At 43.2% G+C, this 20,698-nt stretch overlaps 1 protein-coding gene and 1 long non-coding RNA gene across 2 annotated transcripts in view; one reads left to right on the top strand and one right to left on the bottom strand.

Moving 5' to 3' along the window:
- The window catches only part of LOC311148030 (tumor necrosis factor receptor superfamily member 5-like), a 195,006-nt gene extending 187,567 nt beyond the window's left edge, over positions 1–7,439 (bottom strand). Inside the window, exon 1 of the mRNA XM_084184919.1 lies at positions 6,634–7,439. Within this exon, the coding sequence (XP_084041045.1) occupies positions 6,634–6,752 (119 nt within the window). The 5' untranslated portion in view covers positions 6,753–7,439. The remainder of the gene's footprint in view (positions 1–6,633) is intronic.
- A 9,648-nt stretch (positions 7,440–17,087) lies between these two features.
- Positions 17,088–19,787, top strand: LOC311148039. The gene is made up of 4 exons (XR_014614859.1): positions 17,088–17,209; positions 18,415–18,556; positions 18,728–18,822; positions 19,329–19,787. It is a non-coding gene; the product is annotated as an uncharacterized lncRNA (long non-coding RNA).
- Positions 19,788–20,698: the final 911 nt, after the last annotated feature.

Here is a 20,698-nt window from a genome sequence, read left to right as displayed (position 1 = left end):
GGAATCTGTTGACGAGCAACCTACTGAAGTAAGAGAAATTGAAACTGTTCCTGTTTCCCGTCACGGATAGGCTTAGTCCTCCTACTCTTATGCAGTTAACAGGCAATCTAACTGACAATTGGAAACGTTTCAAGCAGAGATTCAATATCTACCTAGCAGCCAGTGGAGCAGGGGGAGATGACGACAAACTGAAAGCTTACATTTTTCTGCATGTTAAATGGAGAGGATGCATTGGACATTTACAATAGCTTTCAGCTAGACGACGCAAACTTGACATTGACTGTACCAAGCCAGAACGTCACGTTTGAGAGATACAAGTTTTTCCTCTCATGATCAGAAACAGGGAGTCAGTTTTGACCAGTACTTGGCTGAGCTGAACACACTGAGCAAAACGTGTGAATTTGAAAATCTGAAAGACTCACTAGTGAAAGACAGGATAGTCTGTGGCATACTTGATAATGGACTCAAGGAGAGATTGCTGCATAAGCAATATTTAACTTTGGATAAAGCAGTGAATGTGTGAAGCAGCTGAAACCACCAGAGCACAAGCTAAAGAGCTGAGCAGGGATGAGACGTCAGTACAATAAAAAGAGGAGCAACACAACGCTTTACAAAACAAAAACAAGCAAAAGAGAAATGAAAACACTACGTGTGGATAATGGAGTTACCCACAAGCCCAAAAAATTGCCCTGCATATGGTAAATCGTGTAACAACTGTGGGAAAAATAATAATTTCTCAAAATGCTGCAAAGCTGAGGCTACAAAGAAAAAGAGGAGACTGAAGGATTCTTTGTTGATTCTGTGGAAATATGCAATGCAGTAAAAGCTGAATGGATTGTGCCATTGACTGAATGAAACTATAATACCATTCAAGCTCGATACTGGAGCTCAGGTAAACCTGTTGTCGCTGGATGACTACAAAACACTGAAAGTGAAGAGCAAAATACACCCTGTGAAAATCAAGGTTACTGGTTATACTGGGGAGAACGTACCAGTTAAAGGAAGGTTAGTGGTTATACTGGGGAGAACGTACCAGTTAAATCAAGGTTAGTGGTTATACTGGGGAGAACGTACCAGTTAAATCAAGGTTAGTGGTTATACTGGGGAGAACGTACCAGTTAAATCAAGGTTGGTGGTTATACTGGGGAGAACGTACCAGTTAAATCAAGGTTAGTGGTTATACTGGGGAGAACGTACCAGTTAAATCAAGGTTAGTGGTTATACTGGGGAGAACGTACCAGTTAAAGGAAGGTTAGTGGTTATACTGGGGAGAACGTACCAGTTAAATCAAGGTTAGTGGTTATACTGGGGAGAACGTACCAGTTATATCAAGGTTAGTGGTTATACTGGGGAGAACGTACCAGTTAAAGGAAGGTTAGTGGTTATACTGGGGAGAACGTACCAGTTAAAGGAAGGTTAGTGGTTATACTGGGGAGAACGTACCAGTTAAAAGGAAGGTTAGTGGTTATACTGGGGAGAACGTACCAGTTAAAGGAAGGTTAGTGGTTATACTGGGGAGAACGTACCAGTTAAAGGAATCTGCATAGTAACTTTACAGCACAAAGGAAAACAGTTCAAAGGACAGCTGCTGATCGTGGAAGAGAGTGTACAGTCTATTCTAGGAATCAGAGCATGTGAAAAGCTCAATTTGGTGAAAAGAGTGTATGTAGTGACATCACAGACTGAAAATGACCAAGAATCGCTACTGGCTGAGTACGAGGACGTGTGCGAGGGTCTCGGATGTTTACCTGGAGAACACAACATATGTACTGATGACAAAATTACTCCAGTTGTACATGTGTACAACTGGGGGGGGGGGGGGGGTCCACAAAAGAAGAACACAACGCGCGAGACAAGTGCTGGACCTGACACGGAAAGTCAACCTGAAACTAAACAAGGACAAATGCGAGTTTGGTGTGAAAACACTTACCTTCGTGGGAGACGTACTTTCAGAGGATGGAGTCAAACCAGTCCCGAGGAAACCATCAGCAACATGGAGCGCCCGAAGAACAAGGACGACGTGAGACGCTTCATGGGCATGATCACCTACCTTGCAAAGTTCATACCTCAACTGTCAGCACAGTCTGCTCCACTCAGATTTATTTATTTTTTATTTAACCTTTATTTAACCAGGTAAGCCAGTTGAGAACAAGTTCTCATTTACAACTGCGACCTGGCCAAGATAAAGCAAAGCAGTGCGATGTCTTCTGGAACAGATAAACGAATGGGAATGGTCCCATGAGCAGGAAAACTGCTTCAAAAACCTAAAGAACGCAATCACTGAAGAGCCAGTGCTCAGGTTCTATGATCCAGAGAAAAGCACAAGGATTTCTTAGGTGCATCACAGTTTGGCCTGGGAGCAGTTATTTTGCAAAAGCATGACGACACATGGCAACCTGTCGCTTATGCATCCAGAGCCTTGACAGGCGCAGAAACAAGATATGCACAAATAGAGAGAACTACTGGCGAGCACATACGTGTGCGAAAGGTTTCACCAATACGTCTACGGACAAGTCTTCCAAGTAGAAACAGACCACAAACCATTGGTGTCAATCATGTCTAAGCCACTGAATGATTGTCCAATGAGAATCCAGAGAATGTTCATCAGACTGCAAAAGTATGATGTGAAGATGATCTACACCCCGGGAAAGTTCATGTTCGCCGCCGACACTCTTTCTCGAGCAGTCGACAAGAAAGAGAGCGCCAACATGCAGAAAAACACAGATTCAGGCCTACGTCGACATGATCGTTGCATCACTTCCGGTGTCTTCTGAGAGAATGGCGCAGATCAAAAGAGAGACAGCAGCTGACCAAACAATGACAGTTGAAAGAAACAATAATGATAGGATGGCCTGCACAGAAAAACTGTCCAAGGAGAATACAGGATTACTGGATGTGCAGAGCAGAGCTCACTGTAGTGGATGACATGGTGTTCAAAGGCAACAAGATTGTCATTCCCATGACACTACGCAAAGAAATGCTACAGAAAATACGAGGGCCACTTGGGTGAGGGAAAATGCAAACGACGAGCACGAGAAGTAATGTACTGGCCAAGAATGAACCAGGAAATCAGCCAGACCACTGCTTCATGTGAACTGCGTTTGACCTCCAGGCCAAAGCAGCAAGCAGAACCGCTAATGCCTCATCCAGTACCCAACCGACCCTTACTACTAAGTTGGAGTTGACCTTTTTGACTGCAATGGCAAAAGTCACATTGTTGTTACCGACTACTTCTCAAACTACCCTGAAGTAGCAACACTGCCAATTACCTCCAGCAAAGCTGTAATCACCTATCTGAAATCAGTCTTCGCAAGACATGGGGTTGCGTCTGAACTCAAATCAAATTTTGTCACATACGTGTATAGCAGATATAGCGGGTGTAGCGAAATGCTTGTGCTTCTAGCTCCAACAGTGCAGTAATATCTAACAATTTCACATCATATACCCAATACGCACAAAACTAGTAAAGAATGGGATTTAAGAATATATACATATGGACAAGCAATGACAGAGCGGCATGGACTAAGATACAGTAGAATATCATAGAATAGAATACAGTATATACATATGAGATGAGTAGTGCAAGATATGTAAACATTATTTAAGTGACTAGTGTTCCATTTCTTAAAGTGGCCAGTGATTTCAATAGGCTCTAATGTGCAAGTGATGGCTATTTAACAGTCTGATGGCCTTGAGATAGAAGCTGTTTTTCATTTTCTCGGTCCCAGCTTTGATGCACCTATACTGACCTCGCCTTCTGGATGATAGCGGGGTGAACAGGCAGTGGCTCGGGTGGTTGATGTCCTTGATTATCTTTTTGGCCTTCCTGTGACATCGGGTGCTGACAGCACCACCCTCTGGAGAGCCCTGCGGTTGTGGGCGGTGCAGTTGCCGTACCAGGCGGTGATAGAGCCCGACAGGATGCTCTTAATTGTGCATCTGTAAAAGTTTGTGACGGTTTTAAGTGTTAGGCCGAATTTCTTCAGCCTCCTGAGGTTGAAGAGGCTCTGTTGCCCCTTCTTCACCACACTGTCTGCGTGGGTGGACCATTTCAGTTTGTCGGTGATGTGTACGCCAAGGAACTTGAAACTTTCCACCTTCTCCACTGCGGCCCCGTCGATGTGGATAGGGGTTGCACCCTCTGCTGTTTCCTGAAGTCCACGATCATCTCCTTTGTTTTGTTGATGTTGAGTGAGAGGTTATTTTCCTGGCACCACACTCCCAGAGCCCTCACCACCTCCCTGTAGGCGGTCTCGTCATTGTTGGTAATCAAGCCTACTACTGTTGTCGTCTGCTAACTTGATGATTGAGTTGGAGGCGTGTTTGGCCACGCAGTCATGGGTGAACAGGGAGTACAGGAGGGGGCTGAGCACGCACCCTTGTGGGGCCCCAGTGTTGAGGATCAGCGAAGTTCACCACCTGGGGGCGGCCCGTCAGGAAGTCCAGGACCCAGTTGCACAGGGCGGGGTTCAGACCCAGGGCCTCAAGCTTAATGATGAGCTTGGAGGGTACTATGGTGTTGAATACTGAGCTAAAGTCAATGAACATCATTCTTACATAGGTATTCCTCTTGTCCAGATGAGATAGGGCAGTGTGATGGCGATTGCATCGTCTGTGGATCTAATGGGGCGGTAAGCAAATTGAAGTGGGTCTAGAGTGACAGGTAAGGTAGAGGTGATATGATCCTTGACTCGTCTCTCAAAGCACTTCATGATGACAGAGTTGAGTGCTACAGGGTGATTGTCATTTAGTTCAATTACCTTTGCTTTCTTGGGTACAGGAACAATGGTGGCCATCTAGAAGCATGTGGGAACAGCAGACTGGGAAAGGGAGAGATTGAATATGTCCATAAACACACCAGCCAGCTTGTCTGCGCATGCTCTTGAGGACACAGCTAGGGATGCCGTCTGGGCCGGCAGCCTTGCGGGGGTTAACATGCTTAACTGTCTTAATCACGTTGGCCATGGAGAAGGAGAGGCCACAGTCCTTGGTAGTGGGCCTCGTCAGTGGCACTGTGTTATCCTCAAAGCGGGCAAAGGTGTTTAGCTTGTCTGGAAGCGAGATGTCGGCGATGTAGCTGGTTTTCTTTTTGTAGTCCGTGATTGTCTGTAGACCCTGCCACATGCGTCTCGTGTCTGAGCTGTTGAATTGCGATTCCACTTTGTCTCTATACTGATGTTTTGCCAGTTGAATTGCCTTGCAGAGTGAGTAGCTACACTGTTTGTATTCTGCCATATTCCCAGTCACCTTCCCATGGTTGAATGCAGTGGTTCGCGCTTTTAGATTCGCACGAATGCTGCCATCTAACCACGGTTTCTGGTTAGGGTAGGTTTTAATAGTCACTGTGGGCACAACATCACCTATACACTTCCTGATAAACTCAGTCACCGTTTCAGTGTAGGTCAAAAAAAAAAAAAAGATTTGGAAGCTACCCGGAACATATCCCAGGCCGCATGATCGAAACAATCTTGAAGCGTGGATTCCGATTGGTCAGACCAGCGTTGAATAGTCCTTAGCACGGGTACTACCTGTTTGAGTTTCTGCCTATATGAAGGGAGAACCAAAATGGAGTCGTGGTCAGATTTGCCGAAAGGAGGGCGGGGGAGGGTCTTATAACCATCCCGGAAGTTCAAATAGCCTAGTTCTCAAATTTGCTTTGTTAAAATCCCCGACTACAATAAATGCAGCCTCAGGATATGTGGTTTCCAGTTTGCATAAGGTCCAGTGAAGTTATGAGGGCCGTCGTGGTATCGGCTTGAGGGGGAATATACATGGACGTGACTATAACCGAAGAAAATTATCTTGGGAGATAATACGGTCTGCATTTCATTGTGAGATATTCTAGGTCGGGTGAACAGAAGGACTCGAGTTCCTGTATGTTACTACAATTACACCATGAGTCGTTAATCATGAAAAACACACACCTCCGCCCTTCTGCTTCCCGGAGAGATATTAACTCCTGTTTGCGCGATGAACTGAGAACCCATCTGGCTGGACCGATTCCGACAGAATATCCTAAGAGAGCCATGTTTCCATGAAACAGAGTATGTTACAGGCCTTGACGTCTCTCTGGAAAGAAATCCTTGCCCGTAGTTCGCCGACCTTGTTAACCAAAGACTGAACATTAGTAGTATCCTTGGAAGCGGTGGGTGGTGTGCGCGCCTCCTAAGTCGAACCAGCAGGCCTCTCCTCCGCAGGCGATGTTTAGGGTCAGCCGCTAGAATCAGTTCAGTTGCCCTGGGGAGAGCAAACAAAGGATTTGCTTCGGGAAAGTCAAAGGATCTGCTTCAGGAACTCTGACAATGGCCCGCAGTTCTCAAGTTCTGAATTCCGATCGTTCGCTAATGACTGGGGGTTCCGACAACACCTCCAGCCCCAACGGCTTAGCAGAAAGTTCAGTCAAAATTGTCAAAGGTCTGATGAAAAAGGCACATGATGGAAAGGAGGACTTCCTAAAAAGTCTGATCTACCGCAGCGCACCGCTGCAGAATGGACTTTCACCTGCACAAATGTTGATGGGACGTCGCATCAGAACCAACCTACCCATCCATGAGGACTTGTTAACACCCAGAGGTGTTCACAACATCAAACTCGCAAAGGAAAAACAGAAAGACAAAAGTGCAAGACACTTACCTGAACTGAAACCTGGAGATCATGTACGACTCCGAGATGTCACTACAGGAACTTGGATGCAGCAAGGGTGCGTGCAGAGAGAAGTTGCACCGCGATCCTATGAGATCCACACGGAGCATGGATCACAACTGAGACAAAACAGAGTGGAACTAAGGCTTCAGCCATTCACTCAAGGGACTGAGGATCATCAGGGGATACTGCTGAAGTGTCAAATTCCTTTACCAATGGACAATTCAGTCAGAAAACCCTGACTTGACAATGAACGCTGTCCAACTGCTTCAGGAAGCACTTCAGCAGAACGACCAAAAATGACTGTCAGAGCCCCTGAAAGGCTTATTGAGAATTGCTAAAAAAAATATATATGGAAGAGAAAAAAAAGGGGCATCTGGATTGGATGTTTTTGTTTGTGAAAAGAAATAGAGCCACAATAGAGTATTGTTGGACAGAGACTGAATTTAGTTGAGAAAAAAAATGGGGAAGTAAATGTGTTATTGAAAATTACATGTTATGCAGGTTGAGTAAACAATTGTGATGTGACATGTTTAGTTAGAGAAAAAATTGTTTTCTTTCATCCAAAGCGTCTGCTAAATGGCTTATTATTATTATTATTATTATTATTATTATATTATAAAGGAAGGAAGATGTGTTATGTTAATAACATGAAGACTACGTTAGCCAGCAGGCTATGCGAGGGGGGTAAATTGAAGTATGCCTTGCATGGCTACACAAGGAGATTGCTAGCAGAAGTATGTTTATTAAAAGTAGTTCAACCTACGCCCCGGTTTGTCATTATTCAAAGGAACAAACAACACTCAACTACACTATAAAACGTTCCTTTTTCGCATACTCAAAGGCCTACTATTTAGGACGGAAGTATGGGTATTCGGACACGGCCACAGTTTCATGGAAACAGCCAGTGTTTCATGGAACACAGCTCTCTGCATCATTACGTTTTTTTTTATGGCCCCCGGTGACACTCGGCCCCGCCCCACCTTCTCAGCCAGTCAGGAGCCTCTACTGCGTTGTGGCTTACTTTTTACTAAACGGTATGTGCTAAATAGTATGCGACGATGAGTACATAGTATGCAGTTTAAGTATGTAGTACGGACAAAACCAATGCCTCCCATTTACTGCAAGAGGCCTACTGAAATACTGTAGTGTGAGAGATATTGTAGGCTACCTGTAGAAATGTGCCTGCCCCTTGTTTACTGGTAACGTGTAATTGTTGTACAACATTGAAAAAGCTCATGTAAAAAAATGAACATTACCTTTACCACACATTGGGCAGCACTGCCCATCAGATGTTTTGTATTCTGCTGGACCACAATCCTTTCCAAATACAAGCATAAAATGAAAACCTGAAACAGACAACAAAAAGATGCATAGGTTAAGTGCCAGTCTCTCTGTGCTCTCTTGACAACTTCTTAATTCTCATACCATGCCCTTGACAATGACATAGGAGTTAAATAGTACAAACTGACAGGAACTTATTAAAACGTTAATTATGACTTTGTGTCTTCCTTCCCCTAATAAGTGGAAATCTACAGGATGGTGGCCGACTGTCAGACTGACTAAAGACAACATCGATCTGTCGACTTCGAGTCAGGGGAGCTGCCCACACAAAAATAGCGTCCATGTAGCCTATCCTACAGGGGAGCTGCCCACACAGAAATACACTTGCGTAGCACGATGCGCATCCATTTCGGGTCAGAAATACTGTAACAACATCAGATGAGTACGCTAGACTAATCACAAAGTACTTCTGAATATTTAGCTAAGTCGATAAAACATATTAATACGCTAGAACTTATGCATATAAAATAAATAATGGAGACAAAGCACTGGAAAACGACTAGGCGCGCTAGAGCGCATTACATAAATTCGCTCAGAGGTGGTTTAAACTGCGTTCTAATGTTGACTGCTTAAAGAAAACGGTATCAAGCGAAGTGCTGTATGCATGCTCAGGTCTTGGGTCTCGGGGGCTGCCCGAGTGGACATTTTTAAATGGAAGTTATGGAACTCCCTCGCTTGGTTCTTTTTATGGGGAAAAGTCCTCAATGAATCGGACATTAGGCTAAATGTGGAGAATTATACATTTGCCTCTGTTGGCCATCAAGTAGCCTATTAATGTATATGCCATTGTAGGCTACCTTTTGTTACAATAAATATGTTTAAATTATGATTTCACTGGAGTCATTGCAAATCAATTTGTGCCTCTTGTGTAGCCTACCTGGAGCTGGCAAACCAATTTAATAAATAGCCTGGCTTCAGTTTGTTGTTGTAGCGTTGTGTTATTAAGAACACATTAGATTGGCGTTAACAGTAGTCAGATTAGGCTACAGGTAAAACACAAACACTGGCTGTTGTTGACAAGCATATTCAGTTCATATAGATTATTAATATTTAATTCAGTGATTGAAATTATGACCCCATCCTCAGTAGCCTATTCCAGCTGGCTATTGGGAAACACAAGCACTTCTTATTGCGAAATCGCCTCGCTATTCATGTTGAATAAATTTGTCTGTTAATTTGAACTAAGCAAGCTGCTAAATCGTTCAGTTTACATTACATTTGACATTTTAGTCATTTAGCAGACGCTCTTATCCAGAGCGACTTACAGTTAGTGCATACATTTTCATACTGGCCCCCCGTGGGAAAACGAACCCACAACCCTGGCGTTGCAAGCGCCATGCTCTACCAACTGAGCTACAGGGGACTACATCTTGTCTAGGTTACTGTAGACTATCTGAAATGAGATGTAGGCCTATCAGGGGCTATAGGCTACCTTCCTTTAGCTAAGCAAACTATGGGAAAATGTAATTACGATCATAAACCCTGATTTTAGTCTGTAGCCTATGCCTATTGAAATGACAATTCAATCTCGCAAATAGTCTTGTAATCTTAACACATAACAGCACAATTGCCAGAAAATAACATTTTAAAAAAATGTGTTCATCCAAGTGTTTCTTGCTCAGAGATTTCGAGATCCTCTGTCCAACTCTTACCACTCAGAACTCTCCTGTCAGATTTATCTTTATTTATGCACATGTGCAAAGGGGATTTATTTACATTTATAAACCTGGTTCGAGCCCTGAATGCTGATTGGCTGAAATGCTGATGACAAAACATTACATTTTTACTGTTCTAATTACAGTGGTAGCCAGTTTATAATATCAATAAGGCACCCAGAAGGTTTGTGGTATATGGCCAATATACCATGGCTAACGGCTGTATCCAGGCGCACTGTGTTGTGTTGTGCTTAAGAACAGCCCTTAGCCAATGGTATATTGGCCATATATCATACCCCCTCATGCCTTATTGCTTAATCATAGCAGTCAAACTAGTTAAATCGGCATTCATTGATGGAAAATGATCTGGTGAGTTTAATAAGGGCAAATGATCGTTTCTCTTGCCACATATTCAAATTCCATTATTATGTCATGTCATAGCTTGTAATCATTATTATTTTGAGGAAACCCGAATTTTGCTTCTAACGTCGTTACGAGTTACTATGATATTTCTTCTTAATTGGGTCGATAACGTTATGAAAAAAAGTGTTTATTGTATAGACATGACAACTCCCCACTTGCTGTGAGAATAAGCAATTGGGCTTGTTTTCAGGCCTACTGTGCAGGTTGTTAGTGGGCATTGGGCAAAAAAATTTACTTGACCTGGCAACTCCTATCAAATCCCATTGAGAGCATACGTCATTGACAGAAAAACTTGAATTGTTGCATCTCGTTGTTGTTGTCCTCCAGTGGCTATCTAGTCAGCTAGCTCAAATTGGCCCTTTCCTAAATTAGCCATGGATGGAGATCGGGATCTGGACTTGTGGTTTTACTTAATTCTCCGTTCTGGCCAATGATTATAATGGCAATTCTGATCCAACCATTAATTAATACGTTGTTGTGCCCCTGGCCTGAGAGGATGGAAGTTCAATATGTAGCTAGATGTAGAAGGCTAATGTTAACTAGCTAACGTTGCCCATGAATGCAAGTTAGGCTAGCGAGCAAGCATTTTAGCCAGGTAGCCAAGGAGTCCTAGTACGACAACAACAAATAAAAGTGTGTACTGCGTTTCTCTACAAGTAGGGCGAGTCAACATGTTTTTTCTACTTGCACGAACGCACACAGAAATCAGAACCATGGACAGCCACATATTTCGCTTACGTAGAATAGACCAAATTGTTTTGGGTGTCTTTTAGTTGTCACTGTATTAGACTAAACAGAGGTGATTTGATGATGTTGAAATGGTGCTGGAACAGTGGAGGCAGCTCCTGTTTTCTTTGCGACTTGCGGTAACTCTCTGTGGTTCTAAATCAATAGTTGTTTAGTGGTCCGTAAATGTTGGAAATATTAACTTGCTTGACCATGCTGTAGGTCTTGTAACTGTCTGTTACTGTACATGCAATATGCTTTGTGTACTTCATTGGACAGAGTTTGCTATCCGGTTTTGTGATAAAACAAAGGTGTGGTTGAATTTATTCTGCCACTGTGTCTTCTTAATGTCTCGGCCTTTAGGCCTATATGTCACGGTCGCAAGGCATATGAACTAACAGGTTATAGAGCAAACAACGCAATTATCACAACACATAGGTTGTAATATGGCTATTTTGGGGGGAGGGGGGGCTTGGCTTCCCCAGTGATTTTACCCACGCACCACCACTGTGTGCACACGAACATACCTTTTGTAGGCCTTTATGTACATCTGTAAGTTGTTGTGTCTCTGTAGAAATACAAGCGTTAGCGTTGAGACAAAATAATCAGGTTCTACCATCTCCACAGAGGAACTCTGGAGCTCTGTCAGAGTGACCATCGGGTTCTTGGTCACCTCCCTGACCAAGGGCCTTCTCCCCTGATTGCTCAGTTTGGCCGGGCGGCCAGCTCTAGGAAGAGTCATGGTGGTTCCAAACTTCTTCCATTTTATCGATGGAGGCCACTGTGTTCTTGGGGACCTTCAATGCTGCAGGAATGTTTTGGTACCCTTCCCAATATCTGTGCCTCAACACAATCCTGTCTCAGAGCTCTATGCACAATTCCTTCGACCTCATGGCTTGGTTTTACTCTGACATGCACTGTCAACTGTGGGACCTTACATAGACCAGTATGTGCCTTTCCAAATCATGTCCAATCAATAGAATTTACCACAGGTGGACTCCAATTAAGTTGTAGAAACATCTCAAGGATGATCAATGGAAACAGGATGCACCTGAGCTCAATTTCCAGTCTCATAACAAAGGGTCTGAATACTTATGTAAATAAGATATTTCTGTTTTTTATTTTCAATACATTTCTAAACCTGTTTTCACTTTGTCATTAAATTAGATGCAGGGTGAGCTTGTCTGTGGTGGGCGGCGAACCCTCAACCTTCTGGCTTGTAGCCCTGCGTGGCGTAGACTGTGCCACAAAAGCAGTCGCTACAGCTCTTATTTGTGGGTGTAAACATTATTTTGAGTTAATTCTATGAGGAGGGTGATCAATTTATTTTACGATACAAGGGGAGGGTCATGTGAACATATTTTTATGTTGGGAGGGGGGTGTATTTTTATTTTTTTGACACCTTGAGTTGTAAATAATGTTATCTGAAATAAAAAATAACCACCACAGACTGTTATTTTTGCAAAATTAGGCTACAGCTAATTTGCATATACAAATATATACATTTTACCATTGTATAATGTGCTGTTTTTTTCCTAAATACAATCCACATTAGTACTAAAAAGCTGGTTTACCATCATTTGATTCACTTTCCAAACCACAAGATCTAGTATATAGTTGAACAACCTTTCCATGAAAAGTGGGTGAATAGGGACAGATTTTTTGTTGTTGATAATCTACATCAATGGAGGCTCCTCAGAGGAGGAAGGGGAGAACCATCCTCAGTGAAATTTCATAAAAATAGTGAAACATTTAAAAAGTTATCCTTTTTAGATAACTATACTAAATATATCCATATGTCACCAAATAATTGATTAAAATACACTGTTTTGCAATGAAGGTCTACAGTAACTTCAACAGCACTCTCTGGGGTAGCACTATGGCGTAGCCGGAGGACAGCTAGCTTCCGTCCTCCTCTGGCTAAATTGACTTAAATGCAAAACCTAGGAGGCTCGTAGGCCTCACCCCCTTCCATAGACATACATGGTAATTATGACCACTTCCAGAGGATGTCCTCCAACCAATCAAAACTTTTGCAGTATGAACTGACATGTTGTCCATCCAATCATAGAATTAGGATCAGAGAATGAACCTAGTGTGTTGTATTGGGATTGTGCCACAGAGCATTATGGGGGTTCTATGTGTTGAGAAGCTTGGTGACATTGTTGGATAAAGATTAAGAGTGAAGAGTGATAGTTGAGCATTTTTTGGATATTATTCCATTCAAATTAGTTTTTTCAAATTACAGGAGACGGAGGAGGTATATTATAAATTGTTTTCTTGGTTTTAGAACTTTATGTTTGTGTCCAGTTAGTGCAATTTATTTAAATGTGCCTTGCTAACTTCAGTAGCTAGCTACCAGCGCGAGTGTGCAGTTTTCTCCACCAGAATGGTAGAATTACCAACACTGCCGAAAATGTTGTGGACTTTTTGTTGAAGAACCCCTTTCATTCTCTGGGGTACACGTAAAAGGTGCGAATTAAAAGCGAGGGTCGAGCTCTGCCTGAGGTCAGTTTCATGAAGAAGGATGAAAAGGTGAGGGCGTTCAATACCAACTGGTATCAACAGTATAGCTGGTGAACAGGGAGCCTTTCATCAGGCCGCCTGTATTGCTGGCCCTGCCTGCTTTTGGAAAGTCTGAGCCTTGGTCGAAAGGTGGGTACAGTGACCTGAAGAACATCGATTGTTCAGCTAAACGGCAAAACAAAAGCAGGGAGCATATTTTCTGCCCACATCCTGAACCAGAGGAAAGGAAAGATGGTGGAAGCGGATGATGAAGTGGATTCTGAATACAAATCAAATCAAATGTTATTTTCCACATGCGAATACAACAGGTGTAGACATTACAGTGACATTTTTTTTATTTAAGTAAAAAATAATAGCAAATGACTAAAGAGCAGCAGTAAAATAAAATAACAGTAGGTAAGCTATATACAGGGGGGTACCGGTACAGAGTCAATGTGCGGGGGCACCGGCTAGTCGAGGTAATATGTACATGTGGGTAGAGTTAAAGTGACTATGCATAAATAATAAACAGAGTAGCAGCAGCGTAAAAGAGGGGGATGGGATGGGGTGGGGTGGGGTGGGGGGGCAGTGCAAGTAGTCTGGGTAGCCATGATTAGCTGTTCAGGAGTCTTATGGCTTGGGGGTAGAAGCTGTTAAGAAGCCTTTCGGACCTAGACTTGGCGCTCCGGTACCGCTTGCCGTGCGGTAGAAGAGAGAACAGTCTATGACTAGGGTGGCTGAAGTCTTTGACAATTTTGAGGGCCTTCCTCTGACACCGTCTGATATAGAGGTCCTGGATGGCAGGAAGCTTGGCCCCGGTGATGTACTGGGCCGTACACACTACCCTCTGTAGTGCCATGCGGTTGGAGGCCGAGCAGTTGCCATACCAGGCGGTGATGCAACCAGTCAGGATGCTCTCGATGGTGCCGCTGTAGAACTTTTTGAGGATCTGAGGCCCCATGCCAAATCTTTTCAGTCTCCTGAGGGGGAATAGGCTTTGTCGTGCCCTCTTCACGACTGTCTTGGTGTGTTTGGACCATGATAGTTTGTTGTTGATGTGGACACCAAGGAACTTGAAGCTCTCAACCTGTTCCACTACAATGGCGGTAGAATCAAGGAGTATTGTTCAAAAGAATGGAAAACGGAGCAAAGTAGTGTACAGTGATGAGAATGTCCCTTTATATCTTGTAGGAGGAAGGTTTGTTAAGGAGCAGCTTATCAAAGTACCAATCTTGAAGAATCCATTTGAGATATCCAAACTGGTGGAGAGAGTGATGGGTAAAGTGAAGGCTGTGAGGATCACGAGAGGCGGGCTTGTTTAGATTTTTTTGTGCTTCTGAGGATCAGAAGGAACGTGCGTTGTCTTAACCGATTTGATAAGTTTGAAGTGTTGTGTGTGTGTGCGTGTCTCTTCTGAATAGGGCACCCCTCAAGGGGGTTATATCTGGCGTCTCATGGGAAGTCGATTAAAAATATTCCTGGAGTGATTTGATGCACGTCGGATGAATCGAGTGGTGAATGATGAAAAAGTGAAGTCTATCTGTTCTTTTGTTTTTTGATATGGAGTCTCTCCCTACTCAAGTGCAGTTTTGGTATATAAACTACAGAGTAAGATCATTTATCCCAAGACCAATGCAGTGTGACCATTGTTAAGCTTTTGGTCATGTTTCAAGTATTTGCAGAAGGGAGAAGCAGAGATGTTCAAGTTGTGGAAAATATCATATTATGTGTTTATAAAAGTGAGGAAAATGTGAAATGTTGCAGTTGTGGTGGGAACCATGGAGCCACGTCTTTCGAATGCCCCACAAGGGTGAAAGAGAGTGAGGTGGCCAAAGTCAGGGCTGACCAGAGCATTTCATATGCAGCAGCTGTTAAAAGGGTTGAGGGTTTGAATGGTGCACCTGAAGAGTCCATGGTGGTGGATGGGCCTTCGCTGCAGGGGGTGACTTTCACCAGCTGGATCCTGACATTTTAAAGGTTAAGAAGGTGGCCTTTATAGCGATGGTGAAAAATGGCACTGCCAAGGTGGAGAGAAGGTCCAGGAAGATAGAAATCATTGTGGAAGCGGAAGAGCGGTTCCTGGGGCTGAAATATTTCTCAGCGAAGGAGTTACTTGGAATATTGTCACAAGCCGTACCATCCTCTCATGCCCTACAGCCTGAGAAGGGAGATATGGAGATTAGAAAGAAGGAAGAAGTAGGAGTTTTGTTTTGTTTTGTCAATGTACTATTTTTATTTGGGTGGATTAAGTTAGTTTCCCGATTACGTATGGATTTTCTTTTTACCTTGTTTTGGTTTCAACCCGTCCAGTTGGTGGCGGCAATGCACCTTTTTGGGTTGTAGTCTGCCATAGAAGAGGAAGAAGAAGAAGAATGCCCACATCTGATTCAAGTTTCTGGCATAGGGAGGAGAACAAGAATTGGCAACTCAGAGTTTAGTCAGCAACACGTGACAACGGAGGGTGCTCTGAGCGAGCTGGTAGGGGTCGAGGCGGTTGTTTGGAAGCAGAGAGAAGACCGACTGAGGGGTGGAGCATGGCGTCTTCAGCGCAAAAGACGAGCAGTTGGAAAGGGAGTAAGTCCCGATGATAGTGAGGATAACAGCTCGGATGAGGGATCGGAAGACTATGGTGATTCAGGAGGACAGCGGATCAGAAGAGGAGAGCAATGAAGAGGTCAAGGCCGAGGATAGAATAGACGCCGGAAGGGAAAGGAGGGGGAAATGGAGTCCTTAGAGAAGGCAAGAAACAGATATAGGTTTAGAGAAATGCAGTATTATCATAAGGAGAGGTATACTTGGATGAATGAGGAGGGAAAAAGAGAGGCAGAGAAGGTCTAAGAGAGAGAGGGAGGAAGACTGTGAGTTTGAGTCGGTAAAAATGGCGGGGAGAAGGTTTGTTAAAGAAGAGTGGTAGGAAATGTAAGCAAAGTGAGCTGAAGACAGGAGTAGAAATGGAACTGAATGAGGGTGAAGTATCGGAGGTGGTAGGTGTGGTGAAGTGCTCGGAGCCAGAGGCTTGCGCAGAGGGTCAGGATAAAGATGAGTCTGCGACAGTAGGAGTGTAGTTTGTGGAAAAATTGGATCCTTGCCTTTTGGCTGATCCATTTGTGGTTTCAAGATGGGTGAAAAAAGCGTTGGGTATAGTGGAATCGGTGAGGGTAACCCGAAGTGGTCTAGTGATAATTGTTTGTGTTTCTGTTGGGCAGAGGGAGAAGGTGCTCAGAGTTAAACAAATGGGGGAGGCAGTGAAGAAAGTAGAGGAAGATGGGTCAAGGGGGAGGGATCCTGAGAGAAATGGTGTGAGTAGTAGAGATGTACCAGTACAGAGGGATAAACCAAAAAGTTATATATGGTTCAGCAAGATTGGATTTTTAGCGTTTATAGCAATGGTTATTAATTGTACTGCAGGGATGGAATGCAAATCGAATAAAATTGCAGTGGTGGTGGCAGCTGCAGAGAGATATTTGGGTGTGCGAGACTTGACAGCAGAAGAGTTACAGGGAGTGTTAAGTGGTGATGTCCCATCAATTCAGGTTGATCGCATGAGGTAGGAGTGAGTGTATTTAAACAGTGGAGAAGGGTAGGGTTGTAGTGTTGAAGGTGTGAGTGTAGTGTTAGATGGTAGGATATTTCTTTGCTTTGGTTTATTTTATTTTTCAAGGAAAGATAAGAGAGTTGAACTCCAGTCTAGTAGGTGGCGGTAATGCAACAAATTGGATGCCAACCACCGTTAAACCTCGTCGAAGAAGTTGTTTCTGGCATAAATCTGCATGTATTATGACGAAGGTCTGCGTATTCAAACTGCGCAACACGACGAGAAGCACGGATGTTCTCAACCGGTGTTTTTGGGCATGCCAGGACACGCTAAGAGCGAAAGGTCAGCCAACAAGGGCAACTAGAAGGAGCTTGCAGAGGTAATTGCACCTTACGATGCTTTACTGCTGAACATATTGAACTTTCCACTGTCTTTTCTCTGATGTCGAAAACAATTCAGAATGATTTGATAGCTTACATCGCATCACCCATTTAAAAGTTAGATTCAAGAGAGAGGTTGATGCAGCGCTTTCCACTTTCCTCTGGTATTTATTTAGCAAAGATGATATCACATAATCACTCCGGACAGACAAGAAAAAACTCATGACATAAATGTTGCAGCAGCCTACACCTAAACATTAGAGATCTGACATGCTGTATGGGATGAAAACGAGAATATTTTTCAGTTTGATCAACTGTAGGCTATTAATAAGAGCAGCTGCATATCCTATGCGACCTGTCCAGCTGGTCAGGGTAAACTAATTGGTAACGTTATGTATTTATAGTCCATGACGTGTGTCAGGAGAAAATGTAGTTTATATTCAACATTAGGCTGGCTAGGCTGCCTATACGTTTTTAAGCCCAAATTATTAACTGGAATTAATCAGTCAACATAATAGTGATGACAGATGTGAGTAATTGTTTTTTATAAGGCCTACAGTTGCATAGGCCTGCATGATGCAAACATGCATAAAGCAAGCTCAGCCCTGTGAGTTCTATTGTCTATCTGTTGTTGTCTGGGTAGAGGAAATCCCCCTCCTCATCTAGTCTAAATATAATTTATACGAACAAATACAAGGTAGCTGCAGCCTGATGATCAGGGCTTTATTCAGGAACGTTTCTTGGCCTACTTTGATGTGTCAAGTGAGCGAGATGTGCAGTTTGTGTTTGACTTTATGCATTTTGAGATGTCTGAGATTAACTGGCCGTTACCGGCCTCACACCGTCCACGGGCTGAGCCTCGATCAGAAGGACTCAGGCCCCCGATCGACACCGGGCAAAGCGGTCTTCTATACGCCACATTTCCCGCGCCCGCCGGACGGACGGGGATTCGGCGCTGGGCTCTTCGCTCGCCGCTACTGAGGGAATCCTTGTTAGTTTCTTTTCCTCCGCTTAGTAATATGCTTAAATTCAGCGGGTTGTCTCGTCTGATCTGAGGTCGTAGTCAAAGTGAAATGGAGCGTGGCCGGTCGCCCGGGCTCACCTTCTCAATTTCTGTTCAGGTCGGCGGTCAATAGTAAAACGTGTTGTCCAAACCTACGATGGCGCAGCTGTAATGGAATGTATGTGTAATTTGTGTTTACAGCCAAGTCCCCTCCTGTTCCCTGATTTTAAGAGGTGATGACTACTCCGCTCCACTACCATTGTCAACTCCTGACATGAACTGAAGCCACGTCTCATGTGCCCGCTCATCCACTGGCACATTGAATGTTTCCCCTCCAAGCACTGTGAGTACCCCTACCAATTTTCTCTCAGTACTGTATGTAGAGTCAATCACATACACAAACACATTTACATTATTACACATCAATTATTTTACTCCTTGCTTGGACTAACTCATTCTTAGCTATTTTGTCTAACTGTGCAGTGTGTTGTGTTATTGTTTTTTGTCTTCCCAGTCAAATCCTGTCCTGCACTGGTCAAGCCTCTGAACACCTCAACTCATGCCTCATACCCTCATTCAATCACTGCTGTGATCCCTTCCCAGCACTGTGTAAGTAGCACTCTCATTCCCATTCCCAGCCTTTAGTTGAGGAATCAGAAGTGTCCATTATGTGCCAGATCATCAGCAGAGCATCCCAAAGTCTACCTAAATCTGACCCCTCCCTTAGTTGTAAGTTAATTAATGTCACCAGCTTATTGAAATGTATGAATCTGTAATAAAGTCCACATTTTACCTTTGGTTGCCTTTAAAAGTATAATTGTCAGCCCCTTTAAGCCGTTGGATTGTTTGTAACCTTTCAGCCAGTGTTGTGCTTCTGCAACCATGCTCAACTGGAAATGTTTTTCTCTGAAGCCTGCAGGTTAATGGCTGCAGAAAGGAACATTATTTTATACAGATTGGTGGGGATCAGTCTGAAATCAAAACATCCATGTAGCCACTTTATTGATAGCCCAGATCTGATGGTTGTTAGCACTATGGTTGGCTCAGAGGGCTGTGCACCATATTTGAGGTTGGTATTGATTGTAGCTGTAACATTGTAATCCCACTTTTTACAGGAGCAGAATATATTGATGTTCGGTGAGGAAATCACTCACTGGTCAGAGTTTGAAGAAGAGTGTTTGAAGAAAGACCAAGAGATCTCTGGGCTTCAGGAGGAGCTGACAGAACTGACCATTTATCATAATGAGGATATGGTCAGAGGTCAGGGAGGAAGTAGGGACTCCTCTGCACTGTATATTTCAGACTTCTGTGATAGTATTGTAGCTCATACATGTACTGAACTAGAAGTTGTGACCTTTTCATTTGCAGTGGTGGAAAAAGTACCTAATTTGTCATACTTGAGTAAAAGAAAATATACTTTTAATAGAAAGACTCAAGTAAAAGTGAAAGTCACCCAGTAAAATACTACTTGAGTAAAAGTATTTGTTTTTAAATATACTTAAGTATCAAAAGTAAATTTATGATTTCAAATTCCTTATATTAATCAAACCAGACAGCACAATTGTCCTTTTTTTTTTTTTTTTTTTTACAGAAAGCCAGGGGCAGACTCCAGCACTCAGACATCATTTACAAATGAAGCATTTGTGGTTTAGTGAGTCCGCCAGATCAGAGGCAGTAGAGATGATAAGTGTGTGAATTAGACCATTTTCCTGTCCTGCTAAACATTCAAAATGTAACGAGTACTTTTGGGTGTCAGGGAAAATGTATGGAGTAAAAAGTACATTATTTTCTTTAGGAATGTAGTGAAGTAAAAGTTGTCAAAAATATAAATAGTAAACTATAGATACCCCCAAAAACTACTTAATAGTACTTTGAAGTATTTTTACTTAAGTACTTCATACCACTGTCCATTTGATACAGTCTGATGGGTATACAGCCATATACTGATTACCACAGCAGTGCTCTAACTTTAACAGTACCATCTACAGTGGGGAAAAAAAGTATTTAGTCAGCCACCAATTGTGCAAGTTCTCCCACTTAAAAAGATGAGAGGCCTGTAATTTTCATCATAGGTACATGTCAACTATGACAGACAAAATGAGGAAAAAAAATCCAGAAAATCACATTGTAGGATTTTTAATTAATTTATTAGCAAATTATGGTGGAAAATAAGTATTTGGTCAATAACAAAAGTTTCTCAATACTTTGTTATATACCCTTTGTTGGCAATGACACAGGTCAAACGTTTTCTGTAAGTCTTCACAAGGTTTTCACACACTGTTGCTGGTATTTTGGCCCATTCCTCCATGCAGATCTCCTCTAGCGCAGTGATGTTTTGGGGCTTTCGCTTGGCCTAGCGTTGTCCAGGGTAGGGGAGGGAATGGCCAGCAGGGATGTAGCTCAGTTGATAGAGGATGGCGTTTGCAACGCCAGGGTTGTGGGTTCGATTCCCACGGGGGACCAGTATGAAGAAAATATATAAAAC

Source organism: Coregonus lavaretus, assembly GCF_964263955.1.
Source record: "Coregonus lavaretus genome assembly, chromosome: 20".
Classification (NCBI taxonomy): Eukaryota; Metazoa; Chordata; class Actinopteri; order Salmoniformes; family Salmonidae; genus Coregonus; species Coregonus lavaretus.
This window is presented reverse-complemented; position numbering and strand designations above follow the sequence as displayed.